Below are 21,334 nucleotides of genomic sequence, written 5' to 3' on the forward strand. Positions count from 1 at the left end.
GTAGCTTGTCCTGGAGTGGGTGTGAGGCTTGGGTGGAGTGGAGGCAGTTGGGAGGGACCAAGGAGGAGCTTGGGGCCAGCTGGTGGTGCCTCGCCGGCTCTGGGTTAGAAGCCAACAGCCCTCGGTCCTGCATCCACTGCCTGCCCTCTGTGGCTCCTGAGGACGGACAGCCTCATGGCTCTGGTAAGACCTGCTAGGGAGCTGGGCCCCCACTCTGACACTTGGTCCTCCTGGGGCCCGGTTAATGCTATTTCTTTTTTTATTTTATAAAAACTTGTTGCTTTGAGAGAGAGTACACTTGTGGGGCGGGGGTAGGGGCCACAGAAGGAGAGAATCTCAAGCCGACTCCCCACTGAGCACGGAGCCTGACACGTGGGGCCTGACATATGGGGCTCCGTGGCTGGATCTCACCTGAGCCGAAATCAAGAGTTGGATGCTTAACCAACTGAGTCACCCAGGTGCCCCCCCCCGCCCCCAGTTATTGCTGTTTCTTAAGGGGAGCTGTGGGTGTCTCCAGGTGTAGAGAGGGGAGTTTGCCCGCATCGGACCAGGGCGTCCTGCCCTAGAGATGGGCTCCAGGCAGAGTTCCTGGCCCCATGGATCGGGCCCTGAGAACTCAGGCTCCCGGGAAGTAGCTGCTCCAGTGGTCCCGACTCAATTGCTTGGAGTGTGGGGGCCCCAGGGCGGACACTGCCAGATGAATTTCCCCAGCCCTGCCCCTGGACTCCAGCCATCAGGACCCTTCTGAGGCAGGGCTGAAGGCCAAAAGGAATAGTTGGTACAGGTTTCTCTGGCACATTTGTCATGGTTTATATCCCCAGATCCATGTTCGTGGGTTTGGATGGACCCGCCTGGGGACCCTCTTTAGCCCGACCTTGTAGCACCTGGAGGACTTGAAAACCTGTGGGTGGTGTGAGCTGCTAACTGCTGTTCCTACTCAGGCAGAGGGCCCATTTCCAGAAATGATTCCCGGCCAGGGGTGGGGAGGCTGTCTGAAAACGAAGTCTGTGCTCTCCACTCCTGCTTCTCCAAATAGAGGGTTTGCTTAACTGGATCAGGCCTCCATTTAAGCTGCTTAACCAGGGGAGCAGCCCCACCAAGGGGCCCAAGACCAGGCTGGGTCTTACCCTGCTTTTACCCCTTACCGTGCTTCTTCCCCTCTCTCTGTAGCCGTATATGCCCCCAGGCCTCCTGCCACCCAAGGCCAGCCTCCAGGCTGCTTAGCAAGGGTTAGCTGGGGATGTGGGGTGGAAAGACTGAAAGACACCCTAGTAGGAACTGGAAGCAGATAAGCGTGGGATTGAGAGCCAGCCTGGTCCAGTCCTGGCTCTGGACCTCTGGCAAGTGACTAGCCTTTCTCTGCTTCTGTTTCCTTGTGGGATGGGTTATAATAAGTAGTCCCTACACATAGGGTGGTTGTGTGATTAAAGAAATTAACATACATATAAAGCCCTTGGACCAACGCCAGCCTGGAGTGCTGGGTAAGTGTTGGCAGGCATCGTCAGGAGCTCCCGTAGCCGCCTTCCCATTCAGGACTGATGGGGTGCGGGGCAGGGCCGGTCCCTTTGGTTCAGGATTAGTCCTGGATGGGTCACCCTGGCCTCTTTGGGCTTGCCTTGTCTCCTTTGGGCTCAGCAGCCTGCAGCAAGCCTGTCCTCTCCGTCCTCTGCAGGCAAAGTTTCCTGGGACCTGCCTGCTCACCATTCGTGTCCTGCAGGCCCATGGCCTGCCCTCGAAGGACCTAGGTGAGTGCTGGGCCCAGGGAGGACAGTGGTATTGTAGCTGGGCTCAGTGGGACAGGGCCAGTGGGAAGAGACTCGGGCTGGGCGTGCAGGGGGTCCTAGAGAGGGTGCCAAGAGGTGCTGGGGGGAATGTCGGCTAGCGCCCCAGCCTCTCCTCCTGCCTCCCGACCTAGCCCCATTCCATGGGTCTCTAGGCCTCCCAGGGCTGCCTGGGATGGAAGGGCATGGACTCTGGGCAGCTGGGCTGGGTCGGGCTGTTGGCCATCAGCAGGCACGGGTTCCTCCTTCCCGCAGTGACCCCTTCTGACTGCTATGTGAGGCTGTGGCTGCCCACAGCCTCTAGCCACAGGCTCCAGACACGCGCGGTCAAGAACAGCAGAAACCCCGTCTGGAATCAGAGCTTTCGCTTCCGAATCCACAGCCAGCTCAAGGTGGGCCAGGTGTCAGGCCCTGCCCTGCCCGCCGTCCCTGCCAGCCCTCGTTCCGTGCCCTGGCCCCACTCACCTTCCTACTCCACTCCTCCTTCCTGCAACTCCTCACTCTCTTCTGTTCCAGAATGTCTTGCAGCTGCAAGTCTTTGACCAGGATCTTCTGACCAGCGATGACGCCATGTTGTCAGTGCTATTTGACCTGGGGACTTTGCAGGCTGGGGACTTGCGCCGAGAGAGCTTCTCACTGAACCCTCAGGCAAGGCTGTGCCCAGGGTAGCGGTGGGCCTTAGCTCCGGGAGGGGAGGTGCTTTGGAGGGGGGCTGGGCACATGGCCCTCTTCTCTAGTGGCTGGTCCAGGCTTCCCCAGCATTGCAGAGGCTACGGGCAGCCAGGAGCTGCTGTCACTGAGGAACAGTCCCATCCCCAACCCTCTTTCTTGGCCCTTAAGCCAAGAACAGCTTTCTAGGAGCCACCCAGAGAAGGTGGACAGAGAAACCTGGAGATGGACATTGGCTCTCCCCGCCTTTGGGGCCCCAGGAGCCCCTGCTGGCGTCTGCGTTGAAATCTACACACCCACTCCTCACCTGTTCTAACTTGCTGCTTTATTTCTCCAGGGTGAGGAGCGGCTAGAAGTTGAATTTCGGCTGCAGAGATTGTGAGTCAGGGGTGATGGGGTGATTCCTGGGTGGGAGTGTTTCTTGGGGAAGGACAGAGCCCAGCACACCCAGAGCTGACAGCCTCCCCTGGGAGACACCCAGTGATTGGGGGGTGGCCTTCCCTCCTTGAGGGGTGAGAGCCTGGAAAGCTGGACTTGCGATGAGGGTCACTGGTGGCTTTTTCAGGACAGACTGTGCTGAGCAGCTTGTCAGCAATGGCATCCTGGTGGTGAGTCCAGAACCCCTCCCTCATGCCCTCTTTCCTGGGCCTGAAGCGTGGGCCCCTGTTGGGGATTCAGGGGTAGAACTGAGTTGGGGGGCCCTGGGATTTCAGTTCTTCAAGAGGATACAACCTCAAGCAAATGTTTGGTGACTCAGGGCCAATGTAATAAAGTGCTGAGGACCAAAACCAGGGTACTGGGAGGGTGGGGGCCTCTAACAGGGGAGGCGTGTGAGTCTGAGGGGCTTTCTTAATGACTCAGGCCCGGGAGCTCTCCTGCTTGCATGTTCGACTGGAGGAGGCAGGGGACCAGAAGCGTAAGTCCCCAACCTACTGGGATAGCCCCTAGCCCTCCGCCCTGGTCTTCCCCTTTCTATGGGGACCCTGGATGGGACCTTCTATTAGCTGCCCTCAGCTCTCCTAGGCAGCAGTCGAGGTTAGGGGCAAATCCATGCTGGGGCTCCCCAGGACTTGAGCGTGTCCCCTTAGTCCTCAGAGTGGCTGTGGTTGGGGCTCCATCTCCCAGCCTGGGCCTTTGCCAGTCTTCCCTCGTGGTGGGAGGGAAGTGCCCCTCAGGCCCCTTATGCGAGACTGCCTTGGGCCTCTGTGGACCAAGACCTTATTCGCAGCCACTCTGCTCTGGTTCCTGTTTCCAGAGTCAGAGGGCAGAGTTCAGCTTGTGGTTCCTGGGTCCTGTGAGGGTCAACATGAGGCCTCCGTGGGTGCTGACCCCTTCTGCTTCCATTGCCCGGCCTGCTGGGAGCAGGAACTGGGTATTCTTCTGCAGGTAGTGTGCTGCTCCGTCATACGAGGCGGGGCCTGCAGGGTCTTTCTCCCTCCCCACTTCCTCCTAGCTGGTCCCTCTGCTCATGCTGAGCCCCTCGCCCCATCACTCTGGCAGAATCAGGCATCCTGGGAAGAGGATGGGGTCGAAGTTGGCCTCCTAGCCCTCTTCCTGCCGCTTTGTCACTCCCCGGGGCAATGGGCGAGGTCCTTGCGGAAGGGTCTTCTGAGGTCTTCTGAGGTCTTCTTTCGTCCTCCCTGCAGGATGCCCCTCAAGAGCAACTGAAGGTGCCCCTAAGGGCCTTGCCCTCTGGCCAAGTGGTGAGGCTTGTCTTCCCTACGTCCCAGGTACTTGATCACCCAGAGGAAGAATGCCAGAAGCATGGGTCGGGCTGGGCCCTAGGCCTTGCAGGACTGGCCTGCTTTGGTAGGAGCTGCAGTCTTTGGGCCAGGCTCTGGGGAGAGGGGGTCTTCTGAGCAGCCCTGCCTTCGAGCCTCAGGCCTTGCCCCTGTGGAGATGGCCAAAGGCCCAAGGGAGCATGGGGGGGCATCACAGGGTGTGGCTTGGGCCGGCATGAGAGGAACATGGTGGCTGACTTTTGTGACTGGTGTTCATGGTTTCCAGGAACCCCTGATGAGGGTGGAGCTGAGAAAAGAAGAAGGGTGAGAGCTGGGCCTGGGAGAAGCGGGGGGGGGGGGGGGGGGGGGGGGGAGGAAGCAGGTTGCTACCTGAGCTTGAGATTAAGGCAGAGCGAGGGCAAGGGAACTACCAGAGGAGAGAAATCTCGATCCTTTTGGGTGGCAGCCATTGTGGGTGCACCTTAGGTAATCTCCCTGAGACAAGAGGAGTCACCCACCATGGCCCTTCTTCACATGTCTGCGAAACTAACGTCTCACCACAAAGAGGTGGGAGCACTGTTTCTTGTCTCTTCTGGAGTTATTTATGGGTGGGGGAGGGAGCAAAGCTCAGAGTGGAGAAGTAGATCTGTGGTGGTGGGACCCACCCAGGGGCCTATGTGCAACCTGGGACCCCAGAGGGGCCTATTTATTTATTTATTTATTTTTAAAGATTTTATTTATTTGACAGAGAGAGACATAGCGAGAGAGGAACACAAGCAGGGGGAGTGGGAGAGGGAGAAGCAGGCTTCCCGCGGAGCGAGGAGCCCGATGCGGGGCTCAATCCCAGGACCCTGGGATCACGACCTGAGCCGAAGGCAGATGCTTAACAACTGGGCCACCCAGGCGCCCCCAGAGGGGCCTTTTAAGGCACCAGCATTTCTGGTCCCGTGAATCCACTTTGTTGTATTCCCTGTGTTCCCGCAAGGGTCCAGGTTCACCTCCTCCCCCTCACATCCATGCCTGACGCTTCAGTCCTGGCAGGGGTGAGGGGCGGGGAGACTCTGGAGAGTTGGCAGTGGGTTTCTCAGGGGAGGCAGACCCAGCTTCCTTTTCTGTGATGAGGCCGGGAGCTGCCTCATGGTCCCTTCCTTCTCCCCCGCAGACCGAGGGAGCTGGCGGTGCGGCTGGGCTGTGGCCCCTGTGCCGAGGAGCAGGCCTTCCTGAGCAGGAGGAAACAGGTGGTGGCCAGAGCCCTGAAGCAGGCCCTGCAGCTGGATGATGACCTGCAGGAGGACGAGGTCTGTGGGCCGGGCTGCATGGGATAGGCTTACTCGGGCCCAGAGCTGAATGATTGTTTCTTCACCAGAGCAGAGTGCGGCCACCTCCTATCTGCCTGGCCCTGCTCTGCTTCCCTCTCACGTGATGTTTTCGGGCGCCCGATGCCATCAGATGCAGAGCACTGCACGAGGCACCTGGAGCTTGTAACTGCCCCCCCCGGCCGCCCCCGGGCTAGCTTTCCTTCTTGTTTCTTGATTCTTGGCCTGGTCCAGGTTTTGGGACTTGGGTCCAATCTGACTGATCAAGTGAGATGTGTGGGCTGAGGGCTGCCCGCCGGCCCGGGGCATCTCTTTCCAAGAGGGAAAGGGGGGGCTGTGTGGGAGACTTTTGAGGTGGCCGTGGGGCTTCCAGAAAGTGATTATGAGACTCCTTGGGCTAGGGGTGAGGAGATGAGGTCTTGTACTTGGCCATTTTTCCTAGAGTTCTTAAAAGCAGACAAGCCCAACCCTTGAGAGGCTACTTCTGATTAGATCCTCCTCAGCAGGCCTGACCAGCACTGGTTCCAAGAGCCCTGATCAGCTGTTGACTGGCCTGGCTCTTCTGTCTTCCAGATCCCCGTGGTAGCTGTTATGGCCACCGGTGGTGGGATCCGGGCGATGGTTTCCCTCTATGGGCAGCTGGCTGGACTGAGGGAGCTGGGTCTCTTGGATTGCATCTCCTACATCACAGGGGCCTCGGGCTCCACCTGGTGAGCTGGCTGCAGGTTGAGTGCAGGAGTCTGGGGGTGGCAGTGGTAAGGCTCAGTGCCTCTGACCCAGTTGGGAGAGCTGGGAGAAAGGATGTGCCAGAGGGAAACCCGCTCAATGGGACCACTGGGAGGTGCCTGCTAGACTGTTGTCCTAGGATAGAGAGCCCACGGTATACAATGACCCCCTGGGCTTCGGCTTTTCCCAGGGCTTTGGCCAACCTCTACGAGGACCCAGAATGGTCTCAGAAGGACCTGGCAGGGCCCACCGCGACACTGAAGACACAGGTGACCAAGAGCAAGTTGGGCGTGCTAGCCCCCAGCCAGCTCCAGCGGTTCTGGCAGGAGCTGGCTGAGCGTGCCCGCCAGGGCCACCCGACCTGCTTCACCGACCTGTGGGCCCTCATCTGCGAGGCACTGCTGCACGATGAGGTGCGGGGAGGGGTGTGGCCAGGGCATGGTCTGAAGGTGGGGAGCAGCCCTGGGCAACAGGGGTCTGGCAAAGGTCTCAGGCACCAGAAAGCCACAGCTTTAGGTTCAAATCCTCTCCGCCCACCAGCCCCATGACCACACACTCTCAGCCCAGCGGGAGGCCCTGAGTCACGGCCAGAACCCTCTGCCCATCTACTGTGCCCTTAACACCAAGGAAAAGAACCTGACCACCTTTGAATTTGGAGGTGAGTAGCCCTGGAGTTGAGAGCTGCGCTCTCGTGCTGGCAGGGTGAGGGAGAACTGGGCCTGTGTGTAGGAGATGGGTGTTACACCCACCCCTTCGGGGCCAGGTCCCATGCTTTCCAGAGACTGTCATCCTCCCAGAGTCACTCAGGCTTCGGGAGGGGGTTAGGTCCATCCTCAGGGTGCCTGCACCCAGCCTAAGCCTCCAGGTCGCCAGGCTGCCCTGATGTGACGCCTGTGGTGTTTGAGGGTGCTGGGGGTCTGAATCCCACCGTGAAGCTGTGTCGTCTCCTCACAGAGTGGTGCGAGTTCTCCCCCTATGAGGTTGGCTTTCCCAAGTATGGCGCCTTCATCCCCTCTGAGCTCTTTGGCTCCGAGTTCTTCATGGGGCGCCTGACCAAGCGGCTTCCTGAGTCCCGAATCTGCTTCCTTGAAGGTGAGGGGTGGGGGGGCTGGAAGGTTATGGAAGCGGGGGTAGTGGGGAGAATGCGCCTGGGGAACTCCACCTCTCTGCTCAGTCACGGGGATGTTTCCTGGTCTAGGATGGGCTGCGGGGAAGGGTCAGGTTGTGATGGGGTGGGAAACTCTCCCCCTCTGGTCACCTCTGTTCTCCTCATGTCTCCTTCTCAGGTATCTGGAGCAACCTGTATGCAGCCAACCTCCAGGACAGCTTATACTGGGCCTCAGAGCCTAGCCAGTTCTGGGACCGCTGGGCACAGGATCGGGCCAACCTGGGTAGGTTCCTGGGCTCCTTGGAAGGAGCTGGAGAGACAGCCACTAGGGAACCTTGGGGGATGGTCCGGTGGCCTTTGGGAGTCCACAGAAGCTAGGGTAAAAGTTCAGGGGTCCCCCTTTCCTAAAAGATGCTCCACTTTCCCCTTTCTTGACTGTGCAGACAAGGAGCAGGTCCCTCTTCTGAAGATAGAAGAGACTCCCACAGGGGCCGGCAGGATTGCTGAGTTTTTCACTGACCTTCTGACACGGCGCCCACTGGCCCAGGCCACCCACAATTTCCTGCGAGGTCTCCATTTCCACAAGGACTATTTCCATCATCCTTACTTTTCCGCCTGGAAAGGTATCTTTTCTCTCCCTGGTCCCAGTTCTCCAAGGTCTGCCCATGGCCACCTGGGTCCCTGGTCCAGACACCCCCACCCTCCATTCCCCCAAGCTCCTTTGAGCTTAGTTCACTGGGCTGCCTAGCCCGGCAACCCTTTTTCCTCTCCTTATAGTGTGGACCCCATCTGTGGGGTCTTGGGAAGTGGCAGGGCTACTTTGGCAGGAGAGGTCAGGGAGCAGAGGGCAGGGTTGGCTTCTACCACTAGCAAGGAGCTAGCGTTAGGCTAGAGGGGTCTGGAGGCCTCGGCACCAATGATAGCTGCTTTTTCACCCCATCCCCTTGACCTTCCCAGCCACCAAACTGGATGGGCTCCCCAACCAGCTGACACCTGCAGAGCCCCACCTTTGTCTGCTGGATGTTGGCTACCTTATCAACACCAGCTTCCCGCCCCTCCTGCGGCCCACACGGGATGTGGACCTCATCCTGTCGCTGGATTACAACCTCGGAGGAGCCTTTCAGGTGGGCTGGGGCGGGGGCAGGCTAGAGAGGCAGTGGTGACCCCAGGCCTGGCCTGACATCCTGGCTCTTGCCTCCAGGGACATCTACCTTAGAGTCCAGGATCTGGTCCAGCTTCCCTGAGAGGCTGAGACAGGGACACCATGGGAATGGCATCCTATGAATTGTGGCTCCTGTGAATTTACCACCAGGGGAAGTTACAGTGACGGGGAGATGGGTTTTTTTTTTTATTTATTTTTTTATTTTTTATTATGTTAATCCCCATACATTACATCATTAGTTTTAGATGTAGTGCTCCATGATTCGTTGTTTGTGCATAACACCCAGCGCTCCATGCAGAACGTGCCCTCCTCAATACCCACCACCAGGCTAACCCATCCTCCCAACCCCTTCCCGCCCAGAACCCTCAGTTTGTTTTTCAGAGTTCATCGTCTCTCATGGTTCGTCTACCCCTCCGATTTCCCCTGCTTCATTCTTCCTCTCCTGCTACTTTTTTTTTTTTTTTAACATATATTGCATTATTTGTTTCAGAGGTACAGATCTGAGATTCAACAGTCTTGCACAATTCACAGCGCTTACCAGAGCACATACCCTCCCCAGTGTCTATCACCCAGTCACCCCACCCCCCACTCCAGCAACCCTCAGTTTGTTTCCTGCGATTAAGAATTCCTCATATCAGTGAGACAGGGAGATGTTTTTAAGTGTATTTTATATTTGGGGTCCCTGCTACCCCCATTTGGTCCGAGACCTCTGGAACCCTGTGCTGTGAGTTTTTGTGTTGGTGCAGTGAAGTTTCCTACAGAACCTGGGAGTTGTTAGCAGCCCCTCGCTGCAGAGGTCAAAGGAGCTGCAGCAGAGAGGTTGTCAGGGTTCGAGCACTTTCCCACGTCTGGCCTGGCCCTGTGGGGCTGCCTGGGTCGGATTTGGCATCTGGGCACTGAGTCCCCCGTGTCTCAGCTGTCCTCCAGCTTCAGCTGGCCCAGTGTTGGAGACACAGGGGAGCCCCGCCCTCTGACACCCTCTCCCTGCCACGCAGCCGCTGCAGCTCCTGGGCCAGCTGTGCCAGGAGCAGGGCATCCCTTTCCCGCCCATCTCCCCCAGCCCTGAGGAGCAGCGCCAGCCTCACGAGTGCCACTTGTTTCTGGATCCAGCCTGCCCCGACGCCCCGGCTGTGCTGCACTTCCCTCTGGTGGATGGCTCCTTCCGCGAGTACTCGGCCCCTGGTGAGCGCCCTTGTCCTCCCCCCTCCAGCCTTCATGCCTCTCCACAGGGGACCCCCAGCCTCAGCTCCACGCTCTCCCCCAGGCATCCCGCGCTCCCCTGAGGAGAAGGCGGCCGGGGAAGTGAACCTGTCTTCCTCCGACTCCCCCTACCACTACTCGAAGCTGACCTACAGCCCGGAGGACACGGACAAGCTGCTCCGCCTGACCCATTACAACATCTGCAACAACCGGGAGCGGCTGCTGGAGGCGCTGCGGGGCGCCGTGCAGCGGAGGCGCGGGCGGCACCAGGCCCAGTGAGGGCGTGGGGCTCCCCTGCCGCCCGCCACACTCACCCCCAGAAGCTCCAGGCGAACAGGGCGAGTTTCCTCCCCCCGGCGTTCCGGAGCCCCTGGGGCCTGGAGGGCCCCGCAGCCCCCAGCAATCTCGCCACATCCACATGCGGGGACCTTGAGCATCTTAAAAGCAAGGAGAACATTCAGGGGGCTCTGGGGTCGCTGAGGTAGGCCTGGGGGACGAGCGCTTGAGCCCAAAGCAGTATTGACCCTATTTGCAGAAGCGCTCAAAGCCATGTGCCCTTCCCCGTTGCTACCTTGAGTAACTGTACCGAGTGAAATAGAGCGGTTTATGTATCACAGAGGCTCATATAAATGTGAGGTGGGACCAGATGATCTGTCCTTGCTGCCAAGAAAGGACAGGTCATGCTGGGCTCCTGGTTACACAGAACAAGGACTGGCCCCCTACAGAGCTAGCGAGCAGGTCCCATCTACCCTGCTGGAGCCCTCGCCCTGTGCAGGGGACAGACTCACAGGCAGTGGCAGCCAGCACCCCTGCCCCCCCCCCCCACCACCGACGGCTGCTTCCTATCCCACAGTAGGGGTGGCCACACCTGCGATCAGAGGAGCCATGGGGACAAGCGCACATGGCCTACGACAGCAAGCTGTGATCTTGGCGAGGGCTGCCTCTTAACAAGGAACCGTCCATTCCAGACTTTGGATCTGGTAGCAGAGTCCCATGCTGGTCCTCTAGAGGTTGTCCTTGTTTGTAGCCCTGAGGTTTGCTGCCACCTCAGGGTTTGCTTCAGGGCCCAGACCTGTTGGGGTAACAGGGAGGCAGAGTGAACTTAGGGCCTGGCCTCCCTTAAAACATCCCACCTCCTAACTTGCTGGGGGATGTAGATACCTGCCTGACAGGCAGCTGCAGGACGGACCGTAGTGTGTGGAGGGTGGATGGGAGAGAATGGGTTCTCTGTCGCTTAGAACTCCCCCTCTGCTCTGGCCCCCTGATGCTTGGGCCCTGCCCTGGGCATGGGCCAGTGTCACAGCGGAAACAAGGGAGGCCCTGGGAGCCGTAGAAGCCACCATCCAGGACAAGGCCTATTCATTCAGCACCATGTTATCTGAATTCTCAAATGGAGCCCATGGGCCCTGCGGGAGCGGGCTTGCGTAGCTGCCAGAGACCACAGCCATGGCCGCCCTCCCGGGTGCTCCTTGGGCCTGACCCGGGGTGTCTGTCTCTGCGAGAGTCGGTGTGGACGGGTGACAGCCTGACTGCTGGCCTGCTCTAGGACAGTAAGGCTCCCCTTTCCCGTCGGAGCAGGGGAGAGCAGGAGAGGCGGCCGAGGGCAGGCCGGCCCTGTCTTCTGTCGGACTGGAAGAGGAGGCCGAGGAGTGAGCGCTGTGTGGGCGCCTGGGCCGTCCTTACCTTGGGCCTGGCTGGGGCAGGAAAGGCAGTGGGAGCCGGGGGCAGGTGCTGGGGCAGGGCCTGCAGCCTGTAGGAACCCCAAGGGTTGTGGCTGGCCGTCGGCACTCACGGGCGTCTCCCTCAGTGAGGAAGTCGGGGGACAGCCATGGAATCTGTGGGGAGAGGGAACCTCAGGGCCTGGACTCTGAGCAGAGCTTTGTACCCGATGGGGTGGGTGCTAGGATTTTCTATGGCTGAGGGTCTCAAATACGGGGGTTAGTTCATACCCTAGCAGCTTAGGGCTGAGTCTCCAGATCTCAGGCTTGAGAGGGCAGCAGCTGTGCCAGTTATGGGGCTCAGGACTCCCACCTGCCCACATAGCCATGGGCCCTACCTGAGCGGGCTGGCGGTGCTGGGCACTCTCTCAGCAGCGTGTGCAGCTGGGAAGCCCACGGGTCTGGCTGGGAGCTCCAGGCTCAGACTGTGGGCTGCAGAGCAAAAGAACAGTGGTCAGTGCTGGCCCCGGTGGTAGGCCCTCTGCAGCCGGCAGCCTCCCTGCATGTTCATGTCTATCCCCAAATCCCTCTGTGGAAATCCTAATACCAAGGGGACGGCACTGGGAGGTGATGAGGTGATGAGGGTGAGCCCTTACAAAAACCCCAGAGAACAACCTGGCCCCTTCCACCAAGTGAGGACACGGTGAGAGGGCACCACTCACGACCCAGAAGAAGACTCTTACCAGACCCCCAATCTGGTGGCGCCTTGATGGACTTCCCAGTCTCTAGAACTGTAAGAAATAAATGTTACCCACCCAGTCTGTGATAGTTTTGTTAAAAGCAGCCCAAACAGACTGATGTGCCTGCTCCAGGAGGCTGTGGTACGCACCAAGCCTTGCCCACGTGGTGCGCAGTGCGGGCCCAGCACTCGGGCAGGTCCCCCAGCGCACCCCTGCCTCCTAGAAGGCTGAATGCAGATGGGCTAAGAGAGGCTTAGTCTGGAGAAGATCCTGAAGACACTCAAGATCCCCTTGGGATTCTGGAAGGACAGACTCAGCTCCCAGGGGACCAGAGACAGTGTGAGGAAAGAAGCCAGGAACCCCGAGAGACTGGGAGGAACAAGAAGGGATTCCCACCTGGGGCTCGCAGCAGCCTGAGGACATGACCTGAATATCACTGTCTCTGGGTGGAGCCTATCTGACCATACTGACGACAGACTTCTGGGGCAGGGGTGCTCTCCAGGCATCCTTCCTGATATAACTGGGTTTGGCCACTGTCCACAAGATACCCCAAGAGCAGTGCATTCAGAGCTTTTTGAGGAGTGGAAGGTTAGAGAAGGTCCCAGGGTCACAGAACAAAGCCTAGGAGCATGCAGGGAAGTCAGAGAGGCAGATTCCAAAGGGGGCAGAACAGGGCCAGGGGGCAGCCAGGGGGGGCAAGCCCGGCCCTCCCTCTGGTACTAATTAGCGCTGTGATCTTTGGCAAGTGGGTTACCCTTTCTGGGCCTTAAACTGAGAAGACACTAAGTCCCACTTACCTCTCAGGCTAGAGAGGTACTAGATGTGGCACTTCTGAGGATGCGTGAAACAGCAGTTGGGGGCCAGGTACTCAGTACCCCAAGTCCCTCCCCAGGTGCCCCTGGTGCTTACCAGTCGCAATGCTCAGGGCTCGATGCCAGCTCTCAGCCTGCCCTTCCGAAGGTGCCGCACGTAGGGTCTCCACCACGCCGCTCAGCCTGCCACCCACAGAGCCGGCGGTCAAAACTCTTGGCTTCCCACACCCGTGGGCCCCTGTGCCTCCAGCCCCCTGCTGCTCTTGGGAGGCCATGCCGGCTGGGTCAGGTCATGTTCTGGGGCCATTGTCTCCCTCCCCACCTGGCCCTCACCTTAAGGAGAAAGCATGTTTCCTGCCATGCTGGTTCCCCGGCCTCTCACACTGGGCTCCTCCGAGGTCAAGGGTGGCCATTGGGGCCATATCCTGAGAAGAGATAAGAGGGGTCACCAGTGCCATGTCCGCTCTTCCCCGTGGGCCTGTCCTCTGCCTCCCCCACATTCCACTGCCCAGTACCTCTGCTGCCCTTCTCTTGTCCCAGGAGAGGCTCAGGGAGCTGCTCCCCAGGGTCCCGTGGCAGCCATCCCAGGGGCTCGAGCAGGGCTGTGGAGAGAAGGCAGGGAGGCTGCACCAGCTGGGCGTGGAGGGGAGGCTGCAGCCCATCCTCACGATCGCCCGTGTGTCTCCAGAGGCTCCCAGGCCAAGTCCACGGGGAAGAGGGAGCCAGGGAAGGATGTGCCGGGAAACCAGCAAGAGGAGGAAGAGGGGGGATGGAGCCCAGCTTCCCAAGGCCTTGGAGTCCCTAGCAGAAAGCGAACCCCTCAGGAGAAGGCCCGCAAGGAGCAGAGAGAGAAGCAGAGAAGGGAGGGGGAAGGTCTGGGCCTTGCCCGGACCCCTCCGCTGGGCACTCCAGCCCCATCCTGCCTCGGTGCTTCCGCTCAAGCGCGGGTGGGGGCAGGAGCTGTGAGGCAGCTTAAGAATGAAACTGTCCTGGGGCGCCGGGCTGGCTCAGTCGGTAGGGTAAGACACCCCCGACCTCGACCTCGGGGTTGAGTTTGAGCCCCACGCTGGGTGTAGAGATTACTTAAATAATAAAGAAAAAAGAATGAAATGGTCTTAAGAATGGGGGGGAGGGGGTTATCCACCATCACGTCAGGATGCCAGGCGCTGACGGCCCCTCTGAACCCTCTGGTTCTGTGGGGGAGAGCAGCCTGGAGAAGGAGCCTCCTCATGCCTCCCTGCCTCCCTGCAGGCGGGAGCTGCGGCCAGAGCTCCAAAAACCCCTCTGCGGTGGGGGCACCCTTTGCATCCTGAAGGGGCAAGATGGGGCCCAGGAAACATCCAGCAACAGAGGACAGGCCCCCTCTGAAAGGTGGGCTAGGAATCCACCCCTCTCTGACTACTTCATTCCTGAGGACTCTCGGCTCTTCTGCCCAGTGCCCACCCTCCGGGGCTCACTGCTGGGTCCAGGGTCTGGGCCTCACCCCCACGGCCCCGGCCCCACTGGGCTCCTGCTGCCAGGCTGCAGGCTCCAGAGAGACAATGGTGGCAGGGGGTATGTGCGGCCCGACGGGGACACCTGGCTGCGGGTCCCTTGTCTCAGCCAGCTGTACTCCGGGCCCCCAGCTTCCAAGGGGCCTCTGCTGGAGGGCGATGAGCGCATGGCCAGCACTCCTGGGGTTCAGCCCTGGCCCCTGCTGTGGCAGCTTCTGTTCCACCTTGGAGAGGGGAGTAAGGTGAGCCAGGTCAGGGCTCCATGCCCCAGCCTCTCCTCCCCAAATGCCTTCCCCCTTGAGAGCATCCCTGTCTTCTCATGGGTCTTCATCTCTTCCCACTTCAGCTTGCTTAAGAGACTTCCCCGTCATCCTAGTCCACAGTGGGGCTCCAGCCTACCTGGATGCGGGGGTGGGGTGATGGGGCCCTGCAGCTGGCCAGGCAAAGAACAGGGTTTTCCTGAGGGGTCAGATGTGGGCTCAGTGCCCTGGGGCGGCTCCATGCTCAGACTGCTCCCACCCCAGCCCTCAGGCCCCTTGCTGCTGGCATACCCTCGCCCAGCCTCCTCTCACCCCTGCCTTCCTCTGCAGTTGGGCAAACTTCTCTTCCTGGGCTGCCAGCAACTTCTCGAAGTCCTGGTGTCTGCAGAGCAGCAACTCCACATCGGACGCAGTGTGCTGGGGAAAAGCCAGGGGGGTGAGGCCCAGCTCCAAGGGGTGCCGAGAGCCGCCCCCCCTCCCCCGCCCCCAGTCCACAACCCGGTTTAGCGGGTCAGGGAGCTCAGGGACCGCAGGGCCCGTCCTTGGCTGCGGCTGCCAGTCGGTGCAGCTGGCTCGTGGCGGCGGGGGGCTGGGCTCACCCCACAGCTGGGGTCGAGCAGTAGAGCCTCCCGGGAGGCCAGCCAGGCCTCGGCCCGGTCCAGCTCCTGCTGCAGCTGCTGCAGGCCCCAGTTCTCCTCACAGCGCTCCTGGCGTAGGGCGCAGGCCTCTGTGAGTGCCTGCAGCCGCCCTTCTAGCTCCTGCAGACACCCTGTCACCTGGTGGGAAGGGGTGCTATGCGTCAGATGCTCGAGCAGAAGCACCGAGGCAGGATGGGGCTGGAGGGCCCAGCGGAGGGGTCCGGGCAAGGCCCAGACCCTCCCCCTCCCTTCTCTGCTTCTCTCTCTGCTCCTTGCGGGCCTTCTCCTGAGGGGTTCGCTTTCTGCTAGGGGCTCCAAGGCCTTGGGAAGCTGGGCTCCATCCCCTTTGTGCTCGTACCTCCGGGGACATGAAGTGGCCGCTGTCTACCAACTGCTGCCCTTCCCGCCGTAAGTCCTGCGCTCGAAGGCAGTGCTCCCTGATTTCTTGCCCCAGCTCTGCGTGCTGCACCAGGAGCCGCTCGGCCCCCACCACGTCCCCGGCCAGCTCCCCGGAAGAAACCAGAGCTTGCTTCTCCTGAGCCCATGCTCTGGGGGTAGGGAGATGAAGCTGCGTCAGGGCTGAGAGCAGTCTCGGGCGGCAGGGCATGAGGTGTGCCCGGGTAAGGGGAGTCTGGCTCCCCGAAGAGCTGCGGTGACCCCCCACCCCGCGGGGGCAGAGCGGAGCCAATACCAGGGCAGGATGCCACCTACAGCAGTTCTCGACAGCGGCCAAGGAAGGCCTGGCCCCGGGCCGCGTGCTCCAGCTGCCGGCCCCGCTCCCAGGCCTTCTCACTCAGGGTGGCCCAGGCCTCCTCCACCCTGGCCAGCTGCTGGCACAGGCCCTCCCGGGCCACGGGGTGTAGCCGGCCCAGTCGGCAGGCCTCCAGCCGCACCCGGGCCACCTCCTTCTCCACAGCTGCCAGGTCCCGCTGCCACCAGAATACGCGATCAGGCCTCACGCCCCGCAACCTGATGCACCCCCCTCACTCCGGGAGCACCCAGTCCTCTCTGGGGGCCTCCTGTTTCCCAGAACTTCCCCAGCCAACTCCACTCTGTTCCGCAACCTGGGCAAGCACTCCCAGGCTAGGAGGGCCTTCCCTTCTCCCCTCTGGGGGGCCCTACCCCCACCTGCAGGGAGACTGGGGGCACCCTCACCTCCAGGCACCTGTGCTGTCGCTGCAAGGTCTGCACTGAGGACGAGCTGTGGTCACAGATGTCTCTCACCATCGGGGTGGCCTTCTCCTGCATCCAGCCCTGGAGCTCGGTCACTGCCTGCTCAAAGCCACGGACCTCCCGGGCTGTGGCCAGGCTCTGGGAGAGGGGGGAGGCCTGCTCTGGGCTGAGCTCACTCTTAGGGTCCTTTCTCCCTGGAGACATGGCCTCGTGGACCACCTCCCTTTAAATAACGAAGACCACGGGGCTCAGTGACTCGTTCATGACCACCAGGTACGGAGAATGTCCTAGATGTGGCAGGTGCTCAATGAGTGTGTGATGTTACTGATGAGGGGTAAGGCCTCGGGGGGCCTTCTGTGACAAGAGGGCCTTTGGTGTACAAATCACGAGAAAGGCAGAAATGGAGGCTCTGAGGCAGCGGGGGATGGGTCCACGTGAGGGAGGAGTTTGGTTTCTGGGAGGACTGGCTAGGACGGGCGGGCCAGCTCAGGAGGCTGCCCAGGCTGTTGGGGGCTTGGGGGGCAGCCTGCTTTTATAGAAACCAGCAGCTACGGCTGAGAACACAGGTCGGGGAGCAACATGGAGCCCATCCACTCAGGGCATGGAGCTTCGAAGAGGGAGGGGGCGCAGCAAGGGAGCCAGTTAAGTATGCGTGGTTGAGGAGAGATCAACACGGTGTGTATCTTCAAACCTGAGGCCTGTATTTAGGGGAGGTTTCGAGGGGTTCGAAAGCTGGCCAGACCTGCCTTCTGTTTCTCCCAGGTGTGAACTGCCGGCAGGAAAGCAAACTGGTGGAGAGGGCTGGGGTGGGGTAGAGGTGCAAGATTTCGAGAGTCCCCATCTGCTTAGTGCTGGGAATCAGAGGCAGCCACCTCCGTCCACACACGCATACCCACCCATGCTCATACTCACTCGCACGCTCACCCTGGTGGGCCTGCTCGTCCCTGACCCAGGCAGAAGGCACGGGTGCTCCTGCCCCGTGGCTGCCCCTGGCCTGGCCTGGGCGCACTTACCTGGCTGCGGGCTTTTATTGCCCCGTCCAGCCTCTCCCAAGCGGCCTCGATGCGACTCCTCTGCGCCTGAATCCGGGGAGAGCACCTGGGGGCCGTCTGTTCCAGGGAGGCCGCCAGCTCCCTCAGGGCCTGCACCTTGGCCTGCCCCAGGCTCTGAACTTCCTTTCTGAAAGCATCAAACTTCTCTTCCAGCACCTGCGGGGATAGAGGGCCAGGGAGGGTCACTCCGGAGGTGGTGTCCAGCAGCTCTTGCAGCTCGCGAAGGGCCTGGCAGCATCTGACAGTCCCCTCATCCGTACTGGACGAGGCGGGAGCGGACGTTGCCCGGCTCTGGCTCTAGGACCATGGGGATCCGCCCAGAGCCCACCTTCTTCCCTTCAGCTCACGCCCTCGCCTCCCTCTCGCCCAAAGGCACACACCTCCCTTGCCCTGGCTCAGCCTCCATCCACTCTGCCACGGGTTCGCTTGGAAGAGACTCACCTTGACGGCCTCCAGGTCCCGCCCGAGGTCCTGGGACTCAGCCGTGGCCACCCTGCTGGCCAGCCAGGTTTCGAGGAGCAGGGCCTCCCGTTCCAACTGGTGGCACTGCAGCTGTTCCCGTAGGCCTTGCCCCCTGCCTTCCGCCCTCTGCAGCAGCCCTGAATGGGCCTCCCTCAGCGCCCGCATCCGGCCCAGCGCCCTGGTGCCGTGGCAAGGAGGACAACCCCGCTGAAGCCCTTCTTCTCTAGGCCGGAGCGGCCTCGCGTGCCTCGGAAGGGAGAGCCCTCCCTGCGCCTCCCTGCGCCTCCCTGCGCCTCCCTGCGTGCGCCTGGCTCCCACCCACCTTTCTGGGTTCTGCCTGCTCTCCAGGAGGGCCGCGGTCTGCTGCAGCCTCTCAATTCGCATGCTGAACGCCTCTAGGTCTCTCCTGGTGGCCTCCAGCCGCCGCAGAAAGGCACGTGTGGCCTCGGCACTCTGGCCCACATCCTTGACGTCCAGGGCACAGCCCCGTTCTTCCAGCCAGGACTCTGCCTCCAGGAGCTGGGGTGGCAGAGAGGAGAGTCCTCCCTGGGTGATGGCCTCTAGGGCTCCCAACCTGGAGTGCACGGCCTCGGGGTTTGGAGCCGCGGTTCGCACCCTGGCTGCACACTGGAAGCGCCGAGAGTTTTGATGCTCCCTGTGCCTGGCCCTCACCCCTAAAGATTCTGATCTGGTCTGGAATGGAATGGGAGTATCTGCATTTCTTAAAGGTTCCAGGTCATTCTGATGAAAAGCAATGACGGAGAACCACCGGTTTAGAAGAAACAACACAACAAAATAACACCGAACCCAGGGAGGGGCCGAGCTCTGGGTGCCATGCAGAAGGAAGAGCTCGGGGCAGAGGGCAGGGGGTGGGGGGCGGGGGGGGGCAGAAGACCACTTACTGGAGGGAACAGGAGACGCACAGAGCCTAGGCCCTGCTTAGGGAAACTCTGGGTTTCCTCGCACCCAGCCCCCGCCCCTCTGCGCTCCACCTCAGCCCCTCACCTCCGTCAGGAACTGCTGGGCCTCCTGAGCCTGCTGTAGCTGCAGCCGCCTCCGCGTGGCCTCTGCCCGCAGGCAGCCCATGGCGCTCTCCAGCTGCTGTACCCGGGCGGCCACGGCGCCAGCTGCCAAGTGCCCGGCCTGCGCCAGCTTGTGTCCCGTGGCCACCACGGCCTGGGTCAGAGCCTCGTGGCTACTCAGCTCGCTCTCCAGGTTCTGTGGAGTCGGAGGAAGACTTTCCTCAGGGGACCCCAGTGTCGTGCAGGAAGCCTTACAGGATCCCACGGATTTGCCCCCAAAGAGTTCCCTGTCCTTATGGCCAGTGAAGAACTCAGGGTGCCCCCAAGCCCCCAGAGGTGCAGAGCTCCCAGGACCAGTGGCTGACTGAGGCTTGTGCTCGATCTGAAGTTCAGGGTGTGGGGGGGAGCCCACACCTGGTGCTTCTCTTGCAGGTGTCGCACGGTGCTCAGGCTCTGCCCGCAGTCCTGGGCGGTAGCCAGAGGCAGCTTCTCCTGCACCCACGCCATCTCTTCGTCAACATCCCTGAAGAACTGCAAGAGCAGGTTCCGGGCCTCCAGGGCAGCTCTGCGCTCCTGCAGGGACTCCTGCAGGCTCTCAAACCTGCAGTGGTGGAGGGTGGGGACGGGGCAGGCAGGGACCACGGCCATCAGTGTTGGGGCCAGACGGTGACCCAGCCCTCACCCACTCAGTGCCCCCCACCGTGGGGGGAGGGGACAGCCCAGAGGAGACAAGCTGGAGGGCAGGGAGGAAGGGGGCGGGCGGGATGCACAGGGGCAGCTCTACCTCCGAAGCAGCTGCTGGGCCTGGTCTTCCACGTCTTGGGCGAGGCAGTGGCCTTCCCCTGTAAGGACCCGGGCCTGGTCCAGCAGCCACCATGCCCGCCTGGCCTGCCCGTCCCTGGCGGCCTCCAGCTCCCCCAGTGCCCCCAGGAGCCCGTCCAGCCCAGACTGGTCCGGGTCCCCGATGGGGGCGCTCAGCTCGACCTCCACAGGCTCCAGCCAGCTCTCTAGTTCCTCCACGCTCTGCCGGAGATGCAGAGCCTGGGGCAGAATGGGAGGTGGGCACAAGGGGGAGAGGCCCAGCGCCCCCTCCAGCTGCTCCGTGGCGCACAGAGCCCACCTTGCAAGCCTCTTGCAGAGCGGCTGCCTCCCTCCGGCTCTTGGCCCACAGCTCGTCCCAGAGCTCTCCCAGCTCCCGCAGCCGCTCCCGGATGGTCTCTGAGGCCGGGTGGCCCTCCTGCAGCAGCCTCTGCCCCTCCTACAGCCACACGGGGCACACCGCAGGGACTTAGGACTGCTGGTGCCAGGGGGCCTGTGCTGGCTCCACCCCCAGCCTGTGTGCTCGCTGTGTGTCCCGGGGCAAATTCTTGAACCTCTCAGAGCTCATTTTCCTTATCCATAGAATGGAGAGAACAACCGTTATTTTGTTTAAATGAGATAAAACATCAAACATTTTTAGCAGGACACTTTATACTAGACGGAGCCAGCCTGGGGCCAGGACCTGCCCTTCGTAGGTGGGAGAGGATAAATTTAAAAGATGCTACACTTTGGCTCCTTTACCCACAGGACCGCTCACTGTGGCCTTCTCCGTCCCCTAATGTCTTTCCTAGATGGCTTTAAAAACTATCCCGTCGGGCGCCTGGGTGGCTCAGTTGGTTAAGCGACTGCCTTCGGCTCAGGTCATGATCCTGGAGTCCCTGGATCGAGTCCCGCATCGGGCTCCCTGCTCGGCAGGGAGTCTGCTTCTCCCTCTGACCCTCCTCCCTCTCATGCTCTCTGTATCTCATTCTCTCTGTCTCAAATAAATAAATAAAATCTTTAAAAAAAAAAATATTTTAAAAACTATCCCGTCAAAACATGATCTTTAGGATTCTTGAAAAGGCACTTTGTTTTGGAGAGGGTGCTGCAGGAAAGCTACTGTTTCTCGCTACCCTTGGGTGCTTAGCATGATGCCTGTCTACAGAAAGCACTCGATGAATGTCGGCCATCTGTGACTCTGGATCAGAGCCCTCGCCAGGGCTCTGCGGGGTCTGCCCCTGCTCTCTGGCCTGCAGGCCCTTCCCACGGCCCTCAGGGCCTCACCATCTGCAGCCTTTGTTGGTGGTGGACACTTGCGTCTAGCTCGGCCTGGAGACTCTGCTGCTTCCACAAGTGGGCCTGCAGCACAGCGGGGTCCCTCCAGCCCTCTTCCAGGGCCACCGACTTCTTCTCCCTCAGCCACGTGGCCACCTGCACATACGCGGAGGACCAGGCTCTGCTGCCTCGGGCTCTCCCCTTCCCCCAAACCTCTGGACTGCCCCAAGGAAGGGGGGCCTCTCCCCGGAGCAGCTCCTTCCCCACC

At 60.9% G+C, this 21,334-nt stretch overlaps 2 protein-coding genes across 2 annotated transcripts in view; one reads left to right on the forward strand and one right to left on the reverse strand.

The window, feature by feature from the left end:
* The first annotated feature begins 121 nt into the window (after positions 1 to 121).
* Positions 122 to 12,154, forward strand: PLA2G4B (phospholipase A2 group IVB). The gene is made up of 20 exons (XM_021695617.2): positions 122 to 183; positions 1,673 to 1,745; positions 2,037 to 2,173; positions 2,298 to 2,429; positions 2,788 to 2,828; positions 3,016 to 3,058; positions 3,312 to 3,366; positions 3,706 to 3,836; positions 4,097 to 4,180; positions 4,458 to 4,495; positions 5,334 to 5,469; positions 6,061 to 6,197; positions 6,404 to 6,626; positions 6,754 to 6,871; positions 7,168 to 7,305; positions 7,500 to 7,604; positions 7,765 to 7,944; positions 8,279 to 8,445; positions 9,479 to 9,665; positions 9,748 to 12,154. The coding sequence occupies exons 1-20, from the start codon at positions 175 to 177 to the stop codon at positions 9,960 to 9,962; spliced, it is 2,349 nt and encodes a 782-aa protein (XP_021551292.1). The 5' UTR covers positions 122 to 174; the 3' UTR covers positions 9,963 to 12,154.
* A 534-nt stretch (positions 12,155 to 12,688) lies between these two features.
* SPTBN5 (spectrin beta, non-erythrocytic 5) overlaps positions 12,689 to 21,334 on the reverse strand; it is a 43,061-nt gene continuing 34,415 nt past the window's right edge. Inside the window, exons 48-66 of the mRNA XM_021695742.2 lie at positions 21,076 to 21,222; positions 20,114 to 20,251; positions 19,778 to 20,034; positions 19,408 to 19,594; positions 18,977 to 19,189; positions 18,294 to 18,490; positions 17,951 to 18,149; positions 17,471 to 17,665; positions 16,440 to 16,595; positions 15,996 to 16,213; positions 15,643 to 15,832; positions 15,246 to 15,422; positions 14,959 to 15,063; positions 14,470 to 14,610; positions 14,135 to 14,202; positions 13,409 to 13,499; positions 13,227 to 13,318; positions 12,991 to 13,076; positions 12,689 to 12,702 (exon numbers count right to left, since the gene is read on the reverse strand). Of these exons, the coding sequence (XP_021551417.1) occupies positions 12,689 to 12,702; positions 12,991 to 13,076; positions 13,227 to 13,318; positions 13,409 to 13,499; positions 14,135 to 14,202; positions 14,470 to 14,610; positions 14,959 to 15,063; positions 15,246 to 15,422; positions 15,643 to 15,832; positions 15,996 to 16,213; positions 16,440 to 16,595; positions 17,471 to 17,665; positions 17,951 to 18,149; positions 18,294 to 18,490; positions 18,977 to 19,189; positions 19,408 to 19,594; positions 19,778 to 20,034; positions 20,114 to 20,251; positions 21,076 to 21,222 (2,871 nt within the window). The remainder of the gene's footprint in view (positions 12,703 to 12,990; positions 13,077 to 13,226; positions 13,319 to 13,408; positions 13,500 to 14,134; positions 14,203 to 14,469; positions 14,611 to 14,958; positions 15,064 to 15,245; positions 15,423 to 15,642; positions 15,833 to 15,995; positions 16,214 to 16,439; positions 16,596 to 17,470; positions 17,666 to 17,950; positions 18,150 to 18,293; positions 18,491 to 18,976; positions 19,190 to 19,407; positions 19,595 to 19,777; positions 20,035 to 20,113; positions 20,252 to 21,075; positions 21,223 to 21,334) is intronic.

Source organism: Neomonachus schauinslandi, chromosome 9 (genome assembly GCF_002201575.2).
Source record: "Neomonachus schauinslandi chromosome 9, ASM220157v2, whole genome shotgun sequence".
NCBI classification, from domain to species: domain Eukaryota; kingdom Metazoa; phylum Chordata; class Mammalia; order Carnivora; family Phocidae; genus Neomonachus; species Neomonachus schauinslandi.